This window comes from Rana temporaria, chromosome 8, assembly GCF_905171775.1.
Source record: "Rana temporaria chromosome 8, aRanTem1.1, whole genome shotgun sequence".
Taxonomy (NCBI): Eukaryota; Metazoa; Chordata; class Amphibia; order Anura; family Ranidae; genus Rana; species Rana temporaria.
The window spans coordinates 15,769,801-15,790,617 of NC_053496.1; the positions used below are offsets into that span (position 1 = coordinate 15,769,801).

At 44.6% G+C, this 20,817-nt stretch overlaps 1 protein-coding gene across 1 annotated transcript in view; it reads left to right on the forward strand.

The window, feature by feature from the left end:
- Window positions 1-2,188: 2,188 nt before the first annotated feature.
- Window positions 2,189-20,817, forward strand: part of LOC120946700 (disintegrin and metalloproteinase domain-containing protein 9-like) — a 133,546-nt gene continuing 114,917 nt past the window's right edge. Inside the window, exon 1 of the mRNA XM_040361330.1 lies at window positions 2,189-2,440. Within this exon, the coding sequence (XP_040217264.1) occupies window positions 2,350-2,440 (91 nt within the window). The 5' untranslated portion in view covers window positions 2,189-2,349. The remainder of the gene's footprint in view (window positions 2,441-20,817) is intronic.

The following is a 20,817-nucleotide window of genomic DNA, read 5'->3' on the forward strand; positions in this document are numbered from 1 at the left end:
CTTTTTTATCTATTAAAAAGTGTTTCCCAGCCCTAAACTTTTCATCTGATTTCTAATTTGCTGCATTTGTAAATAACAAAAGCCAAGATAAAGGAATAGTAGTGGTAAAAAAAAAAGCACTTGTGGGTTTAACCAAACTTGTTTTTTTTTTGTACAATTCTCCTATAAAGCGGGATTCCACCCGCCATTTTTTTTTTAACCACTTAAGCCCCGGACCTTTAGGCAGCTAAATGCCCAGGCCAGGTTCGGCACTGCGTCGCTTTAACAGACAATTCCGCGGTCGTGCGACGTGGCTTCCAAACAAAATTGGCGTCCTTTTTCCCCACAAATAGAGCTTTCTTTGGGTGGTATTTGATCACCTCTGAGGTTTTTATTTTTTGCGCTATAAACAAAAATATAGCGACAATTTTGAAAAAAATTCAATATTTTTTACTTTTTGCTATAATAAATATCCCCCAAAAACATATATAAAAAAATGTTTTCCCTCAGTTTAGGCCGATACGTATTCTTCTACCTATTTCTGGTAAAAAAATCTTATAGCGTTTACAAAATAGGGGATAGTTTTATTGCATTTTTTTTTATTTATTTTTTTTACTACTAATGGCGGCGATCAGCGATTTTTTTCGTGACTGCGACATTATAGCGGACACTTCGGACAGTTCGAATCAGGCGCATAGATACGACGGCTCAGACTCAGAGATACGACGGCGTATCTGGAGATACGCCGTCGTATCTCCTGTGAGAATCTGGGCCACAATGTTTGGGGGTTCTGTGTAATTTTCTAGCAAAAAAATTATGGGCCAGATTCTCAAAGGGCTTACGACGGCGCAACGCCATTTGCGCCGTCGTAAGTCCTAATCTGGCCCGGCGTATCTATGCAACTGATTCTTAGAATCAGTTACGCATAGATATCCATTAGATCTGTCAAGCCTTGTACACACGATCGAGTTTCTCGGCAAAAACCAGCAAGAAACTGGGATTTTTTTTTTGCAGAGGAAACCGGTCGTGTGTACATTTTTCGACGAGAAAACTGTTGAGGATCCTGTCGAGCCAAAAAGAGAGCATGTCTTCTTTTTCCTCGACGGGAATGGAGAAAATTGCCTTGTCGAGTTCCTCGACAGCCCAACAAGGAACTCGATGAGCAAAACGATGTGTTTCCACCGTCGAGTTCCTCGGTCATGTGTACGAGGCTACAGGCGTAAGGCTCTTACGCTATCAGATCTTAGATGCATTTTTTTTCCCGCCGCTAGGTTTCGCCGACGTCGTTTTCCCCGTCGTCTATGCAAATTAGCTATTTACGCGAGATTCCCGAACGTACGCGCGGTCGACGCAGTGAATTTACGACGTTTCCGTAGCTTTTGCGACGCGTAAAGTTGCCCCTGCTATATGAGGGGCAACCAATGTATAGTATGGCCGTCGTTCCCGCGTCGAAATTTAAAAAAGTACGTCGTTCGCGTAAGTCGTCCGTGAATGGCGCTGGACGCCATTTACGTTACCGTCGAAACCAATGACGTCCTTGCGACGTCATTTAGCGCAATGCACGTCGGGAAATTTTAGGGACGGCGCATGCGCAGTACGATCGGCGCGGGAACGCGCCTAATTTAAACGATCCACGCCCCCTACCTGGATCATTTGAAATAGGCGGGCTTGCGCCGGAGAATTTACGCTACGCCGCCGCAACTTTACAGGCAAGTGCTTTGTGAATCGAGCACTTGCCCGTAAAACTTGCGGCCGCGTAACGTAAACGAGATACGTTACGGCCGCATAGTTTAACGCCGATCTACGAGAATCTAGCCCTATGATTTTTACACGTAGGAGCGAAGTGTCAGAATTGGCCTTGGTTGGCAAGTGGTTGAGGGGCGTGGCAAAGGGCGTGTCTTATGCCTGCATACTTTTTCTGATAGGTGTCCCTCATTCCCATCTCAAAAAGTTGGGAGGTGTGAGGCACTTCACCGCAGGGTTACAGCTTTGAACAAGGCCTAGGCGTTCTTTCTTCCCTGTACTGTTATTCTGTATTTATATAACCTCGCCGATCCCTTTTTCTTATCTCCCATGTCCCTTGATCTGCAAATAAACTTTAATTGTGATTTGTACATTGGAAATATCATATGTACTGTATTAGCAAATCTGATTTGAATACCTGAGTCATGTAAAGTGTCCTTTGCCTACATCACAATAGTTGTAGAACAGGTTCCCTCGCATGCCTGAGAAGAAGCAGAGACGTTTCGACTTCAGCCTTTCGGTGAATGATCCTTCTGATTTCCCTGGACTTAGCGGGGCAGAGAGGAGTGCTGCAATCTGGCTTTTCTGGTTCCTCTTCTTGATCTTGTGAAACAATGTAGGTGGTTGATGTGCCATGACCGGCCCATGAAGCTCACACTTCCTCGAGCCATGGGGGAGAGTCAGCTGCTGCTGGGGCTTCTGTGTCTGCTGCTCTGGGGTAAGTAACTTGGGGGGGGCAAGTTACATAGTGACTGCTTCCACCTCTCTGATTTCTAAGGACATCGCTTTTAGAGCTTTGTGATTGGATGTTCCTGATTGGGAAATGTAGTTGGTTACATTGTAATAATTATTTTTTTTTGTTTGTTTTTTTAAGTTTACATTACTGGCGTCCTGTATGTTATGTATTGTATGTTTATACCATGCCCGTTCATGAACAGGATAATTCACGCTTATGCCGCGTACACACGGTCGGAATTTCCGACAACAAATGTTAAAAAAGGGAGCTTGTTGTCGGAAATTGCGACCGTGTGTAGGCTCCATCTGACTTTTTCTGTCGGAATTTTCCGACAACAAAAATTGGAGAGCTGGTTCCTAAAAAATTTTCGACAACAAAAATTGGAGATCTGGTTCCTCTAATTTTCCGACAACAAAAATTGGAGAGCTGCTTCCTCTAATTTTCTGACAACAAAAATTGGAGAGCTGCTTCCTCAAATTTTCCGACAACAAAAATTGGAGAGCTGTTTCCTCAAATTTCCCGACAACAAAAATTGGAGAGACGGTTCCTCAAATTTTCCGACAACAAAAATTGGAGAGCTTGTTCCTCAAATTTTCCGACAACAAAAATTGGAGAGCCGATTCCTCAAATTTTCCGACAACAAAAATTGGAGAGCTGGTCCCTCAAATTTTTCGGCAACAAAAATTGGAGAGCCGGTTCCTCAAATTTTCCGGCAACAAAAATTAGAGAGCCGGTTCCTCAAATTTTCCGGCAACAAAAATTGGAGAGCTGGTTCCTCAAATTTTCCGAAACACAAAGTGGATACATTGTAAGAATTGTTTTTTTTGTTTTTTTTTAAGTTTACATTACTAGCGTCCTGTATGTTATGTATTGTATGTTTATACCATGCCCGTTCATGAACAGGATAATTCACGCTTATGCCGCGTACACACGGTCGGAATTTCTGACAACAAATGTTCGATGGGAGCTTGTTGTCGGAAATTGCGACCGTGTGCTCCATCTGACTTTTTCTGTCGGAATTTTCGACAACAAAAATTGGAGAGCTGGTTCCTCAAATTTTCCAACAACAAAAATTGGAGAGCTGGTTCCTCAAATTTTCCGACAACAAAAATTGGAGAGCCGGTTCCTCAAATTTTCCGATAACAAAAATTGGAGAGCTGCTTCCTCAAATTTTCCGACAACAAAAATTGGAGAGCTGGTTCCTCAAATTTTCCGGCAACAAAAATTGGAGAGCTGTTTCCTCAAATTTTCCGACAACAAAAATTGGAGAGCCGGTTCCTCAAATTTTCCGGCAACAAAAATTGGAGAGCCGGTTCCTCAAATTTTCCGACAACAAAAATTGGAGAGCTGGTTCCTCAAATTTTCCGACAACAAAAATTGGATACATTGTAAGAATTGTTTTTTTTGGTTTGTTTTTTTAAGTTTACATTACTAGCGTCCTGTATGTTATGTATTGTATGTTTATACCATGCCCGTTCATGAAGAGGATAATTCCGACAACAAATGTTCGATGGGAGCTTGTTGTCGGAAATTGCGACTGTGTGTAGGCTCCATCTGACTTTTTCTGTCGGAATTTTCGACAACAAAAATTGGAGAGCCGTTTCCTCAAATTTTCCGACAACAAAAATTGGAGAGCTGGTTCCTCAAATTTTCCAAAACACAAAGTGGATACATTGTAAGAATTTTTTTTTTGTTTGTTTTTTTAAGTTTACATTACTAGCGTCCTGTATGTTATGTATTGTATGTTTATACCATGCCCGTTCATGAACAGGATAATTCACGCTTATGCCGCGCACACACGGTCGGAATTTCCAACAACAAATGTTCGATGGGAGCTTGTTGTTGGAAATTGCGACCGTGTGTAGGCTCCATCTGACTTTTTCTGTCGGAATTTCCGACAGCAAAAATCGGAGAGCCGGTTCCTTAAATTTTCCAACAACAAAAATTGGAGAGCTGGTTCCTCAAATTTTCCGACAACAAAAATTGGAGCTCTGGTCCCTCAAATGTTCCGACAACAAAAATTGGAGAGCTGGTTCCTCAAATTTTCCGACAACAAAAATTGCAGAGCTGGTTCCTCAAATTTTCCGACAACAAAAATTGGAGAGCTGGTTCCTCAAATTTTCCAGCAACAAAAATTGCAGAGCTGGTTCCTCAAATTTTCCGACAACAAACATTGCAGAGCTGGTTCCTCAATTTTTCCAGCAACAAAAATTGCAGAGCTGGTTCCTCAAATTTTCCGACAACAAAAATTGGAGAGGCGGTTCCACATATTGACTGCTTCCACCTCTCTGATTTCTAAGGACATCGCTTTTAGAGCTTTGTGATTGGATGTTCCTGATTGGGAAATGTAGTTAGTTACATTGTAAGAATTTTTTTTTTTTTTTTTTTTAAGTTTACATTACTGGCGTCCTGTATGTTATGTATTGTATGTTTATACAATGCCCGTTCATGAACAGGATAATTCACGCTTATGCCGTGTACACACGGTGGAATTTCCGACAACAAATGTTCGATGGGAGCTTGTTGTCGGAAATTGCGACCGTGTGTAGGCTCCATCTGACTTTTTCTGTCGGAATTTCCGACAACAAAAATTGGAGAGCTGGTTCCTCTAATTTTCTGACAACAAAAATTGGAGAGCCGGTTCCTCAAATTTTTCCACAACAAAAATACATAAAAATTTGAGGAAGCAGCTCTCCAATTTTTGTTTGCCGGAAAATTTGAGGAACCAGCTCTCCAATTTTTGTTGTCAGAAAATTTGAGGAAGCAGCTCTCCAAGCTGCTTCCTCAAATTTTCCGACAACAAAAATTGGAGAGCTGGTTCCTCAAATTTTCCGGCAACAAAAATTGGAGAGCTGCTTCCTCAAATTTTCCGACAACAAAAAATTGGAGAGCTGGTTCCTCAAATTTTCCGGCAACAAAAATTGGAGAGCTGGTTCCTCAAATTTTCCGACAACAAAAATTGGAGAGCCAGTTCCTCAAATTTTCCGACAACAAAAATTGCAGAGCCGGTTCCTCAAATTTTCCGACAACAAAAATTGGAGAGCCGGTTCCTCAAATTTTCCGACAACAAAATTTGTTGTCGGAAATTCTGATCGTGCGTGGACAATTCCGACGCACAAAAATTCCACGCATGCTCGGAATCAAGTACGAGACGGAAGCGCTCGGTCAGTAAAACTAGCGTTCGGAATGGAGATAGCACGAGGCTGAAAAGCGCGAATCGTCTCTCACCAAACTTCTACTAACACGAACTTCCCTTTAATAGTGCCGTCGTACGTCTTGTACGTCACCGCCTTCTTGGCGTTCTGAGTTTCCGTCAACATTTGTGCGACCGTGTGAATGCAAGACAAGTTTGAGCCAACATTCCTCTGAAAAAAATCCACGGTTTTGTTGTCGGAATTTCAAATTCCAATTTCCAGTGGTTTTTGGCCTCTGAGCGATTCTTTAAACATTGGTATTGATTACTGTTCAATCTGACAATATTCTAGATGGATGTTAACCGGTTAACACCCGGACCAATATGCAGGTTAAGGACCTGGCCCCTTTTTGCGATTCGGCACTGTGTCGCTTTAACTGACAATTGTGCGGTCGTGCGACGTGGCTCCCAAACAAAATTGGCGTCCTTTTTTTCCCACAAATAGAGCTTTCTTTTGGTGGTCTTTGATCACTTCTGCGGTTTTTATTTTTTGCGCTATAAACAAAAATAGAGCGACAATTTTGAAAAAAATGCAATATTTATTACTTTTTGCTATAATAAATATCCCCCAAAAATATATAAAAAAAATATTTTTTCCTTCAGTTTAGGTCGATACGTATTCTTCTACATATTATTGGTAAAAAAAATCGCAATAAGCGTTTATTGATTGGTTTGCGCAAAATTTATAGCGTTTATGGCATTTTTATTGATTGGTTTGCGCAAAATTTATAGCGTTTATGGCATTTTTATTATTTTTATTTTTTTTACTAGTAATGGCGGCGATCAGCGATTTTTTTCATGACTGCGACATTATGGCGGACACATTTGACACATTTTTAGGACCATTGTCATTGTTGTCATTTTCACAGCGAAACGTGCTATAAAAATGCACTGATTACTGTGAAAATGACAATGGCAGTGAAGGGGTTAACCACTAGGGGGCGTTAAAGGGTTAAGTGTGCACTAATGTGTTTTTTCTAACTGTAGGGGGGCGTGGCTGGACGTGTGACGTCACTGATCGTCGTTCTCTATGACAGGGAACAGACGATCAGTGGCAAGCCACAGAGAAGCACGGGGAAGGTTTGTTTACACTCACCTCTCCCCGTTCTTCAGCTCCTGTGACCCGATCACAGGACACCGGCGGCGATCGGGTCCACGGGTCCCGCGCTAGCGACCCACGGCTGGGCTCTTAAAGGGGACGTACCTGTAGGTCCATGTGCCCAGCCGTGCCATTCTGTCGTCGTAAGCTCCAAATTACGCCGCAAGGACATATTGGTTTCGACGTGAACGTAAATTACTTCCAGCCCCATTCACGGACGACTTGCGCAAACGACGTAACAATTTTAAAATTCGACGCGGGAACGACGTCCATACTTAACATTGGTACGCCTCATGTACGCCTCATATAGCAGGGGTAACTTTACGCCGGGAAAAGCCTAACGTAAACAGTGTTTCTGTACTGCGTCGGCCGGGCGTACGTTCGTGAATTCGCGTATCTAGCTGATTTACATATTCTAGGTGTAAATCAGCGTACACGCCCCTAGCAGCCAGCGTAAATGCAGTTAAGATCTGACGGCGTAAGAGACTTACGCCAGTTGGATCTAATACAAATCTATGCGTAACTGATTCTAAGAATCAGGCGCATAGATACGACGGCTCAGACTCAGAGATACGCCGTCGTATCTCCTTTGAGAATCTGGGCCACAGTGGCCCGGATTCAGTAACAATTGCGCTTTTTTTACGGAGGCGCAGGGCAACGTTTTTGCCCTGCGCCCCCGCAATTTTTTTGCGCTGCCCTCGATTCACGGAAATTGCGCGGGCGCGCCGGCAAAATGCGCCGGCGTAAGCGCGCGCAATTTAAATGATCCCGTAGGGGGCGGGAATCATTTAAATTAGGCGCGTTCCCGCGCCGATCGTAGAGCGCATGCTCCGTCGGGAAACTTTCCCGACGTGCATTGCGGCAAATGACGTCGCAAGAACGTCATTTGCTTCAAAGTGAACGTGAATGGCGTCCAGCGCCATTCACGAATCACTTACGCAAACTACGTAAATTTCAAATTTCGCGACGCGGGAACGACGGGTATACGTAACATTGGCTGCCCCTGCTAATAGCAGAGGCAGCCTTACGCAAAAAACGCCGTACGGAAACGACGTAAATTGCGTACGCAGGGCTCGCGCAACGTTGTGAATCGGTGTTAGTATGCAATTTGCATAGTATACGATGAGCACAACGGGAACGCCACCTAGCGGCCATCGCAAGAATGCAGCCTAAGATATGCGGACATAAGAGCCTTATGCCACGCATATCTTAGGCTGCAGTCGGCGTAACGAGGTTCCTGAATCAGGAGCATTCGTTACGCTGGGGCAAGTAAGCAATTGCGCTGTGTAACCTATGGTTACACAGGCGCAATTGCTTCTTGAATCCAGGCCAGTGTATGTAAACTAGAGTAGACTTGTGGCTTCTAGCAGTGGACAGCTGCTTTGTTAATCTGTAGAACTGTATGGTTTTTAGGGACATTTTGTCTTTGGCATGCAAATTATGCATCTCTGCTGTAAATGATCCTTTTTATCAGCGAATGTGAACCGGGGATATTTCCTGTTGGCTCTGTACAGAGAAAACCTCCTCGGCTCTGAACACAGAGGGGTTCATTTACTTTTAGGCAAATACACTGAGCACTCTGCAAGGTGATTTTCTCCAGAGCTTAGTAAACGAGGGGAAACTTCACTTTGCAAAGAATACCCAATCACATGCAAGGAAAATACTGAATTTTTGCTTGCACATGATTGGATAATGGAAGTCAGCATGTAGGCAGTTGCAGTCTGTATTCTCGCTCGTTTGCAGCGGCAATGCAGATGGGAGAGGAAGGTAAGAGAATTTTTGTATCTCTATAATTTCCTCGGTCACTCGGGCACACGGGGGGCTGGTGCTCAAAATTTTTTGGGGGGGGCGCAGCCACTGTGCCATAAAATTGTCGCCAATGTGCCATGCCATCAAACGCAGCCACTGTGCCATCAAACACAGTCACTGTGCCCATCAATTGTCACCACTGTGCCATGCCATCAAACGCAGCCACTGTGCCATCAATTGTCGCCACTGTGCCATGCCATTAATTGTCGCCACTGTGCCATTGTCGCCACTGTGCCCATCAATTGTCACCACTGTGCCATGCCAAACGCAGCCACTGTGCCATCAATTGTCACCACTGTGCCATGCCAAACGCAGCCACTGTGCCATGCCATTGTCGCCACTGTGCCCATCAATTGTCGCCACTGTGCCATGCCAAACGCAGCCACTGTGCCATGCCATTGTCGCCACTGTGCCCATCAATTGTTGCCACTGTGTTATGCCTCTAATTGTCGCCACTGTACCATGCCATTGTCGCCACTGTGCCCATCAATTGTCGCCACTGTGCCATGCCAAACGCAGCCACTGTGGCATCAATTGTCGCCACTGTGCCATGCCAAACGCAGCCACTGTGCCATGCCATTGTCGCCACTGTGCCCATCAATTGTCGCCACTGTGCCATTCCATTGTCGCCACTGTGCCCATCAATTGTCGCCACTGTGTCATGCCATTAATTGTCGCCACTGTGCCATGCCATTGTCGCCACTGTGCCCATCAATTGTCGTCACTGTGCCATACCAAACGCAGCCACTGTGCCATCAATTGTCGCCCCTGTGCCATGCCAAATGCAGCCACTGTGCCATGCTATTGTCGCCACTGTGCCCATCAATTGTCACCACTGTGCCATGCCAAACGCAGCCACTGTGCCATGCCATTGTCGCCACTGTGCCTATCAATTACCGCCAGTTTGCCCCTAAAATACCTTTCTCAGTCAGCCATCCTCGGATCCTCCTCCACGATCCCTCGATGTAGTCCCGCCCTCAATGTCGCTTCAGCCAATCAGGTTACCGGTAACCAAATCCGGTGAACCTGATTGCATGAATCTATGTATTGATTTTCAGTGGCGGGGCAGGAGAGAGGGGGGTGGCGCTCCTGTGCCCTCTATGGACACACTGCCACTGCTCGGGCAGTGATCCAGTTGGATGCACATGCCCCAATGCGACTCTGGCAGCCATCTTAGGTCAGGCAGAGCCTATTTAAGACTCTCACCCCGGCATTTGCTTACAGTGGCTAGAGTCTGTATTCTGGCTATTTATTTATGAGACTGGACCAGATAGGGACAGTGATAACAATAGGGAAAGGTTCCAGTGGATTAGGAAGAGAGAAGGGCAGTGGCGGCTGGCTTTTACTGTAAAAAAAAAAACATCAATTGCTGCCACTGTGCCATCAAACGCAGCCACTGTGCCCATCAATTGCCGCCACTGTGCCCATCAATTGCCACCACTGTGCCACCAAACGCAGCCACTGTGCCATCAAACGCAGCCACTGTGCCATCAATTGCTGCGACTGTGTCATCAAATGCAGACACTGTGCCATCAAACGCAGTCACTGTGCCCATCAATTGCCGCCACTGTGCCACCAAACGCAGCCACTGTGCCATCAAATGCAGCCACTGTGCCATCACTGTGCCCACCAAACATAGCCACTGTGTCATCAAATGCAGACACTGTGCTATCAAACGCAGCCACTGTGCCATCAAATGCAGCCACTGTGCCATCACTGTGCCCACCAAACACAGCCACTGTGCCATCAATTGCCGCCACTGTGTGATCAAATGCAGACACTGTACCCATAAATTGCCGCCACTGTGCCATCAAATGCAGCTACTGTACCTATCAATTGCTGCCAATGTGTCCATCAAACGCAGCCAATGTGCATCCCCCACCCACCCGGCACTTACCCGTCTCAGTGGGGCAGCGGGTCACAGCGGAGTCCTCCACGCTCCTCTATGTCTTTTGCCGTCCTCTCTTCCTGGCCTCTGCTATGATTGGACGCCTGATAAGCGTCCAATCACAGCGCCTGTCGTTTCAGCCAATCAGGTGACAGGTAACAGACCCGAGCACCTAATTGGCTGAGAGGCGGTTCAGTGTTAGGAAAGCTAATATTTATTTGCTTTCTTAACACAACACTGAGTGAACTGCGAGCGCCCAGCATGGCGCCCGCTGCTCTTATCAGGCTCTTATCAGGTGCTTCCAAAAAATACCCTGCAGCTGTAATTCAGGTGCCCGTCACACAAAAAGGGGCGGGGACCTGAATAGGGGGTGGCAGCGGCGACCATAGATAGATTCATGCAATGCATAAATCTATCTATGGTGATAGAGTGATGGCAGGAGAGAGGGGGTGGCGCCCTTGCGCCCATTATGGACGCACCGCCACTGGAGTAGGGACTACTCCTGCTTCTTCAGGAAGCTTCCCATTTGGGTCGGACCAGCCAGGCCACACTTTGCTCCTCGTGGCAGACACTGACGGCATCCCTGGGTCTTCTGCTACTTGGTTGTAAGTGGCCCTGGATGGGTGATCTTCTCTCTGGGCCTTTTTGTGCTGTTGACTTCCTGTTTTAATACAACGTTCTTGCAAACCAGAACTCTGAGTGTTTACTGAATGCCACGCCACGCTGCACCTAACCAACAAGCAGAGCTTTGCCTCGTTTACTAAGCTCTTAAGCAAAGGCACTTGTAGAGTGCACAGTCTATTTGTCTTTAGTAAATTAACCCCAATGTGTCCCCAGGCTGGAGCTTTTGGTCCGATGACTAGACTAGACCTCAGTCTACCATAAACACAAAACCTCTATAAATTAGAGCAGCATTTTTCAAACTTTTTTTACCCATGAAGAACCCTTGAAATAAACTTCAGGTCTCAAGGAACCCTTACTACAACCAAAGTCAGTGGAAAATTCCTCTTACATTGGTGGCCAGTGGCAAGAATGTTCCCCTGTACAGTGGTGGTCAGAACACCCACCCTTATGCCTTGTCAGGGCCGCCATCAGGAATTATGGGGCCCCTTACACAGCTTAAGGCATGGGCCCCCTGGAGCAGAGAACCGAGGGGGGGGGGTGCTGCCGCCTGAAATTGAGAAGGGGGGGGGGTGGCAGCCACGAATTTAAAAAGAAGAAATAAAGAAAAATATATATAGAAAAAAAGGGGGACCTCTGGGCCCTTTAATGAAAAGAAATAAAATATATATATATAAATATATATATATATTAAAGGGGGGTTGCCATCTGGGGCCCTGGGGACCTCTGAGCCCTATATATATATATACATACAAATTATTATTATTTTTTATAAAAATAAATTACAAAAAAAGGGGGGTTGCCATCCGGGACCTCTGGGCCCTTTAATAAAAAATAAATAAAAACAAATATATAAAAAAAATAGACATTTATAAAAAAAAAAGGGGGAGTTTCCATCCTGGGCCCTTTAATAATATATATATATATATATATATATATATATATACACAAAAATAAAAGAAATAAAAAAATATATATAAAAAAAAGTTTTTTTTTTATAAAAAAAAGGGGTTGTCATCCGGGCCCCTTGGGACCTCCTGACCCCTAAAAAAAAAAAAAAAAATGTCCATTTAATAAAACATAAAATAAAAAAATATAATTTTTTTTTTATTAAAAAAAAAAAAAGGGGGGGGGGGGTTGCCATCCTGGGCCCTGGGGGCCTCCGGGGCCCTGGAGACCTCTAAAAAAAAAAAAATTGGGCCTTTAATAAAAAATAAAATAAAAATATATTACATTTTTTTTTAATAAAAAAAAAATAAAAAAAAGGGGGGGTTTCCATCTGGGGCCCTGGGGACCTCCGGACCCCTTACAGGTGTACTGCCTGTACCCCCCTGATGATGGCGGCCCTGTGCCTTTTACACACAAGCGGAATTTCCAACGGAAAAAGTCAGACGGAAGCTTTTCATCGGATATTCCGTCCGTGTGTATGCCCCATCTGACTTTTTCCGTCGGAAATTCCGACGGAATTAGATAGAGAACATTTTCTTAATTTTTTCGGAATTTCAGTTCGTCTGAATGCAATTCCGACGGACTAAAAACCATGCATGCTCAGAATCAAGTCGGCGCATGCTCAGAAGCATCGAACTTAATTTTTCTCGGCTCGTCGTAGTGTTGTACATCACCGCGTTCTTGACGATCGGAATTTAGTGTGAGCGCCAGGGCCATCTTTAACGTTGTTTGGACCCTGGGCAAAAACTGTCTTGCCCCCCCCCCCCATGCAATTTCGCTCTCCACTTGCTCTGAGACATACAATAAATATCAGCTGGACTTAAAATCTGTTTACTGTATCAGATCAGGCAGTGATTGCGATTGGTTGGCAGAGGTTATAGCATATCATTACCACTTACTTACTGGTTGCTAGAGGTTACAACACATTACGGCTCACTGATTAGTTGCTAGAGGTTACAGCACATTATTTCTTCTTGTTGATTGGTTGCTAGAGATTACTGTACAGTAATACTGCTCACTGATTGGTTGGTAGAAGTTACAGCACATCATCTCTTCACTGCAGAGGGGTGTAATATACATATGAATCTCGCCTTTATTTACATATGAATGCTGCCGCCCTCAGCTACAGTATTTACATATGAATGCAGCCGCTATTTACATAGGAATGCTCCCGTTATTTACCTATGAATGAATGAATTTAAGTGGAACTTCAGTCATTTTTAGAACTTTCCATCTATTAAATCTTCTGCCCCTGTTGTTTTAACTTTGGATAGTAAAATATTTTTTTTCTGCCAGTAAATACCTTAAAGCGGAGTTCCGCCGAAAAAAAATATATTAAAAGTCAGCAGCTACAAATACTGCAGCTGCTGGCTTTTAATAGATGGACACTCACCTGTCCAGGGTGCCTGCAATGTCGGGTCCCGAAGCTGATTTGTCCCTCAGCTCTCAGGAAGTGAAGCCTCACTTCCTGGTTCCCTACTGCGCATGTGCGATACCACTGGTCCCTGCTGTCTTCTGGGACCTGTGTGTCTCCCAGAAGACAGCAGGGGGGCAGAGTAGGCGCCGGACGTGGCGTAGGTCACCGCGGTGATCTATGCCCAGAAGTGGGAGCAAATACCCACACAGGTATCTTCTCCCTCCTCCCCCCTGAAAGGTGCCAAATGTGACACCGGGTGGAACTCCGCTTTAAATACCTTAGGCCCCGTACACACGGTCGGTTTGGTCCGCTGAGAATGAACCGAAGTTCAGTTTCATCAGACCAAACCGACCGTGTGTATAGGCTAGCGGTCTGGTTTCCTTCGGTCCAAAATTTCTAAACATGCTTCAAAACCAAACCGCTGGACTGCTGCCCCATCGGACCAAACCGATGGTTAGTACACAAAAGCATCGGTTCAAAACCCGCGCATGCTCAGAATCAAGTCGACGCATGCTTGGGAAGCATTGAACTTTGTTTTATTCAGCACGTCGTGTGTTTTACGTCACCGCGTTCTGACCCGATCGGATTTTGGACAGATGGTGTGTACGCATATCAGGCCGTCAGGCCACTTCAGAGGTGAACCGCTGAAAACAAACCGACGGACCAGTATCATCGGTTTGGTCCGACCGTGTGTACAAGGCCTTATACAGCCCACTTCCTGTTTCTTGTCTGGTCCCGTAGCCTAGGCCATACCTCCCAAGGAGAATTGTACAAAAAAATAAGATTGGTTATACCCACAAGTGCTTTTTTTTCCACTACTATTTCTTTATATTGGCTCTTGGAATTTACAAATGCAGCAATTTATAGATCAGATGAAAGGTTCAGCGCTGGGAAACACTTTTTGAAAGATAAAAAGTGCATTTTATATACATGCATTTTATATACATCTATATAGATCAGACCAAAATGAGGGACAAATGAGGAGGAATGAGGAACAGAGGGACATTGCTCCAAATCAGGGACAGTCCCTCGAAATCAGGGACAGTTGGGAGCTATGGCCTAGGCTTATGACATCATGCACAGCTCTCTCCCTCACCCCGTGAGAGTTTGCCAGGAAGGGAGGGGGGATGAGTCATACAAGGGCCAATGAGAGCTGCAGAGCTGCCTCTGTGTGTCTGTGTAAATCCAGGAAGTGAACAGGAAGCAGCTTCAGCTGCCCACAGTTAAAATGGCTGCAGCCAGACTCAGTGGAGGGATATTATTGCAGCATATTTGGCCAGTACAGAATCACAGAATATATAAAATAATATGCAAAGTGGTTGGAGGGAAGCTTCAGAATGACAAAGATGTTTTTATTGCACATTATGTGAGCAGACTGCAGTTCCTTTTTAAGATTACATTGGCATATAAGAAGATGGTAACATTGGTATGTAACAGCTGGTCATACATGCACAGTTTCTACAGGGGAGAGTGGTTTGCTCTGACAATATGGCTGTACTGTATATAGGTCACAGCCAGCTTATTCCATTGACAGACATTCACTCAAATATTGTATAGCTCAGCTGGAAAACGTCGTCTTTTATGGGATGCATGAATGGGACTCTTGAATACTTTGTTCCAGGAATTATCTGTGCACGGCACAATCTCCCAATGTAATCTGCAGGACTGAGCTGTCAGCCTGACGGGTGGAAAAATGAGACGTCACCAGCACTCCTGTTGCAAACATATACACATTTTCATTAGTGCAATGTCACATCAGTCAAAGAATAAATAATAGTAATAAATGCACATCTTTTTGCAGGTTAAAAAAAATATGCATTTACTATTTGTTTTACTAGGAGCCTGGAAAGCATTGCAGGGCTCCTGCAGACTTGTCAGTGTATCTGTCTGCTCGTACCTTGTATGGACAGGCAAGTACGCACTGACAGGAACAGACGAGGAAATACCAGACCGTAGGGTTGCTACCTTTTCTTCATGTCAAACCTGAACACTTTAGCGGCGCACAGCAATACTTTTTTTTTATAGTATAAAATATTCATATATTTTGCTATTAAATAACATTTCTAATCATATTAGGTTAATAACAAGAGTCCCCCTTTACATCAGAGTTCCCCTTTTACATATAAATCCACAGAGTTCTCTTTTTACATATAAATCCACAGAGTTCCCCTTTTACATATAAATCCACAGAGTTCTCTTTTTACATATAAATCCACAGAGTTCCCTTTTTACATATAAATCCACAGAGTTCTCTTTTTACATATAAATCCACAGAGTTCCCTTTTTACATATAAATCCACAGAGTTTCCCTTTTACATATAAATCCACAGAGTTCCCCTTTTACATATAAATCCACAGAGTTTCCCTTTTACATATAAATCCACAGAGTTCCCCTTTTACATATAAATCCACAGAGTTCCCCTTTTACATATAAATCCACAGAGTTCCCCTTTTACATATAAATCCACAGAGTTCCCCTTTTACATATAAATCCACAGAGTTCTCTTTTTACATATAAATCCACAGAGTTCCCTTTTTACATATAAATCCACAGAGTTCTCTTTTTACATATAAATCCACAGAGTTCCCTTTTTACATATAAATCCACAGAGTTTCCCTTTTACATATAAATCCACAGAGTTCCCCTTTTACATATAAATCCACAGAGGTCCCCTTTTACATATAAATCCACAGAGTTCTCCTTTTACATATAAATCCACAGAGGTCCCCTTTTACATATAAATCCACAGAGTTCTCCTTTTACATATAAATCCACAGAGTTCTCCTTTTACATATAAATCCACAGAGGTCCCCTTTTACAAAAAAATCCACAGAGTTCTCCTTTTACATATAAATCCACAGAGTTCCCTTTTACATATAAATCCACAGAGTTCTCCTTTTACATATAAATCCACAGAGTTCCCTTTTACAATTAAATCCACAGAGTTCCATTTTTACATATAAATCCACAGAGTTCCCCTTTTACATATAAATCTACAGAGTTCCCCTTTTACATATAAATCCACAGAGTTCCCTTTTTACATATAAATCCACAGAGTTCCCCATTTACATATAAATTCACAGAGTTCCCTTTTTACATATAAATCCACAAAGTTCTCCTTTTTACATATAAATCCACATAGTTCTCCTTTTACATATAAATCCACAGAGTTTCCTTTTTACATATAAATCCACAGAGTTCCCTTTTACATATAAATCCACATAAATCTTTTTCCATGTAAAAACAAGCACAAAGAGCTCCTTTTTCAATTGTTTTTCAGCTTGAAAAAGGAGCGCGCATGCTCTATTCGGGACTCGCTCATGCTCTGAAATGCGCTGTGTCCCCTTTGACCCCCCGCTGACGTCACACGCCGCTCCACGAGCAAACGTCTCCACCAAAGGAAACAGCCAGCTTCTCCCCTGGCACCTTGCGGCTCTATGGTCTGGACTACGAGACTGCCCTGGGCGCTTGGAGACATTACCACGTCCTGATGATTCTCTAGGGGCTCATCTACTTACTGTAATGTAAGTGTTGTAAACTTTTATCTCTTAATCATTAAACATTTTACTTAGAGGCGTTTTTCTGTTCTCTTTTCTCTCATCCAGATGTATCTGTGGCTGCTGGACTTCAAATTTCCAGCCCCCACTTTCCTTTTCCTGGGGGGAAGAGGTACAGATTGAGACATTTTTTCTTTCCCATCTGTGTGTGTGTTGGGGGGGGGGGGTGGATGGGTTGTTAGTGCTGGCTTTGGGCAGCATAGACAACTGCAGCTAGCAACCCTGCTGGGAAGCCATAGTCCAGTCTAAATAACGTGTCCAGGTTTCAGGCGGTCTGAAACCCGGTCGCATGATTCCAAACCCGAACTGTCCGGGTGAATCCTGGACAGGTGGCAACCCTACCAGACCACTCAACAGTGCCCTGGTAGTTCATTGAGAACTACAAGTCGACAGTTGGGCTGCATTCACACCTGAGCCCAGCGTCTTTGAGTGCTTTTCCTGTGTTTTTTTGCGCGTTTGTATGCAGCATTTTTGGGCCTTGACCTTTTTTTTATTAGCCTATTGAGAAAACTATTATCTGTTGCATCATTTGTTGCTAGGTATTTCAGCTTTTGTTAGCTTTTCCATTAGCTTTTATTTCTTCTTTTTATTATTATTATTAATTTATTATAATGTTTTTTCCTTAGGGTAAGGGGTTCGAGTTCAGTTTATGTTAGGGATAGGATTAGGAGTTGGGGTTATTTATTATTATTATTTTATTTATTTTTATTTTATTCTATTTATTATTATATGTAGGGTTGTCCCGATACCGATAATAGTATCGGTATCGGGACTGATTCCGAGTATTTGCGGGAGTACTTGTACTCCCGCAAATACCCCCGATACCGAAATAGAATACTTGCACCCCCCCCCCCCCCCCCCCGCCGCCGCCGCATCCCGCCGCGTCCCCGCCGCTTGGTTAATACGGGCGGGGAACATTACAGCTTTCATTTGAATAGCTGTAGTGTTTCCCGCCGCGCCGCGTATAGACACTCCCCCTTGCTCGGGTGAACTGTCCAATCCCGAGCAAGGGGGAGTGTCTATACGCAGCGCGGCGCGAAAGACTACAGCTATTTAAAAGATAGCTGTAATGTTCCCCGCCCGTATTAACCAAGCGGCGGAGCGGCAGCATGTACGGTAAGGGGGACATGGCTGCATATATGGGGGGGACATGGCTGGATATGGGGGGGACATGGCTGGATATGGGGGGGGGCATGGCTGCATATGGGGGGGACATGGCTGGATATGGGGGGGACATGGCTGGATATGGGGGGGGACATGGCTGGCTATGGGGGGGGGCATGGCTGCATATGGGGGGGACATGGCTGGATATGGGGGGGACATGGCTGCATATGGGGGGGACATAGCTGCATATGGGCGGGGACATGGCTGCATATGGGGGGACATGGCTGGATATGGGGAGGACATGGCTGCATATGGGGGGGACATGGCTGCATATGGGGGGACATGGCTGGATATGGGGGGGACATGGCTGCATATGGGGGAACATGGCTGGATATGGGGGGGGCATGGCTGCATATGGGCGGGACGTGGCTGCATATGGGAGGGACATGGCTGGATATGGGGGGACATGGCTGGATATGGGGTGGACATGGCTGGATATGGGGGGACATGGCTGCATATGGGGGGGACATGGCTGCATATATGGGAAGGACATGGCTGCATATACGGGAAGGACATGGCTGCATATATGGGAAGGACATGGCTGCATCTGTGGGGGGACATGGCTGCATCTGTGGGGGGACATGGCTGCATCTGTGGGGGGACATGGCTGCATCTGTGGGGGGACATGGCTGCATTTGGGGATGGCTGCATTTGGGGACACATTTAAAAAAAAGTATCGTATTCGGTATCGGCGAGTACTTGAAAAAAAGTATCGGTACTTGTACTCTGTCCTAAAAATGTGGTATCGGGACAACCCTAATTATATGTATAACTTTGTTCCTGCGGTAAATGGCATGACTACCCAATGTCTCTGGTCCTCAGGCCACATCTATACAGTTTTATACTGGATGCCAGTGATCATTAACATATAATTGGTGTGTTCCAGCCAAACTGCAGTGCCCAGAGATCTGTATCTCGGTCTGAGTAGTGCGTAAATCCGGAGCAGTTAAAAGTAATTACAATTATTAAATATGACTCCAGTTACAAAGTATGGAGTAATATGATTTTAGCTGCATTAAATGGATCCTGATATGTTCAATATGTTTTGTGTGAGTTTTTTTAACCACTTCCATACAGGGCAATTTCACCCCCTTCCTGCCCAGAACAATTTTTAGTTTTCATCGCTGTCGCATTTTGAATGACAATTACACGGTCGTGCGACGTGGCTCCCGAACAAAATTGACGTCCTTTTTTTCCCCACAAATAGAGCTTTCTTTGGGTGGTATTTTATCATCTCTGCGGTTTTGATTTTTTGCGCTAAAAAACAAAAGAAGAGCGACAATTTTGAAAAAAACATAGTGGCCCAGATTCACAGAGAGCGGGCGCACATTACACCGCCGTAGCGCAAATAATATATGCTACGCCGACGCAGCACAGAGAGGCGAGCATGGAATTTACAAAGTCAGTGCTCCCAAAACTGCGCTGGGTTTCGAAGGCGTAAGTCGGCGTAGGTGGAAGTGGGCGTGAGCCATGCAAATGAGGCGTGACCCCATGCAAATGATGGGCCGAGCGCCAGACAGGTACGTATCGCCAACTGCGCCGAGACGAGGACGCATCCCTCTACGCATGCTCATAACCACGTTGGAACAACTGCCTAAAATACGCCGGATCACTGCCTACGGCGTGAACGTAACCTACGCCCAGCCACACACACGTCCAACGTAAACTCCGTAAAATACGCCGGCTTCTGTTCCCTGGTGCAGCCCTTTGCATGTCTGCTGCTGAGTTACACCTCCTTTATGGGGCTTAACTTTACGCGGAAGTAAAACTTAAGCGCACATCGCATAGCCTGCGTCGGGCGCACGTACATTCGTGAATCGCCGTATTTCCCTCATTTGCATATTTGAATAGAAAATCAATGGGAGCGCCACATGCGTCCAGCCTAAATATGCGCCCACGCTACGCCGGCCTAGGCAAGTTACGTCGGTGGGATGAAGCCTGTTTTTAGGCGTATCTTAGTTTGTGGGTCCGGCGCACATTTGCACTTACGCGGCGTATCTTGAGATACGTCGGCGCAAGTGCTTTGTGAATCCGGGCCAGTATCTTTTACTTTTTGATTTAATAAATATCATAATTTTTTTTTTTTTTAATATTTTTTTCCTCAGACAAATGTGAGGCATAGGAGGTCAAATCAAGACACCACATCCCATATATTAATCAAAAAAGAAAATGGGGGGGGGGGGGGGGTAACAAACCCAGGGACTTTAAACAGTGTCAAAAAAGCCGTTTAAAGTCCCTGGGTTTGTTACCCCCCCCCCCCATTTTCTATTTGTTTCCTCAGTTTAGACCTATACGTATTCTTCTACATATTTTTGGTAAAAAATAATTGCAATAAGCGTATTTGATCGGTTTACGCAAAAGTTCTAGCATCTACAAAATAGGTACATCCAAAAAGAAGGTACAGCGCTGATGTGAATGAAATAAATTATGAATAAACCAAATAAATTGTGAAAAATAATCTGTGACTAAATGAACAAAACAAATTAATTATATGGTGAAAAATTCCTAAGAATGTCCAGAAGTGAAAGAGTAAATATGCTGATCCTCCACCAATCAATGATTGAATATAGGTGATAAAATAGCAAATGTAAATCAGTGAAAAAAAGTCCAATGGTAAAAACAAACGAGATTCTTAATCTTCCACCAAGAGAAAACACCCGTG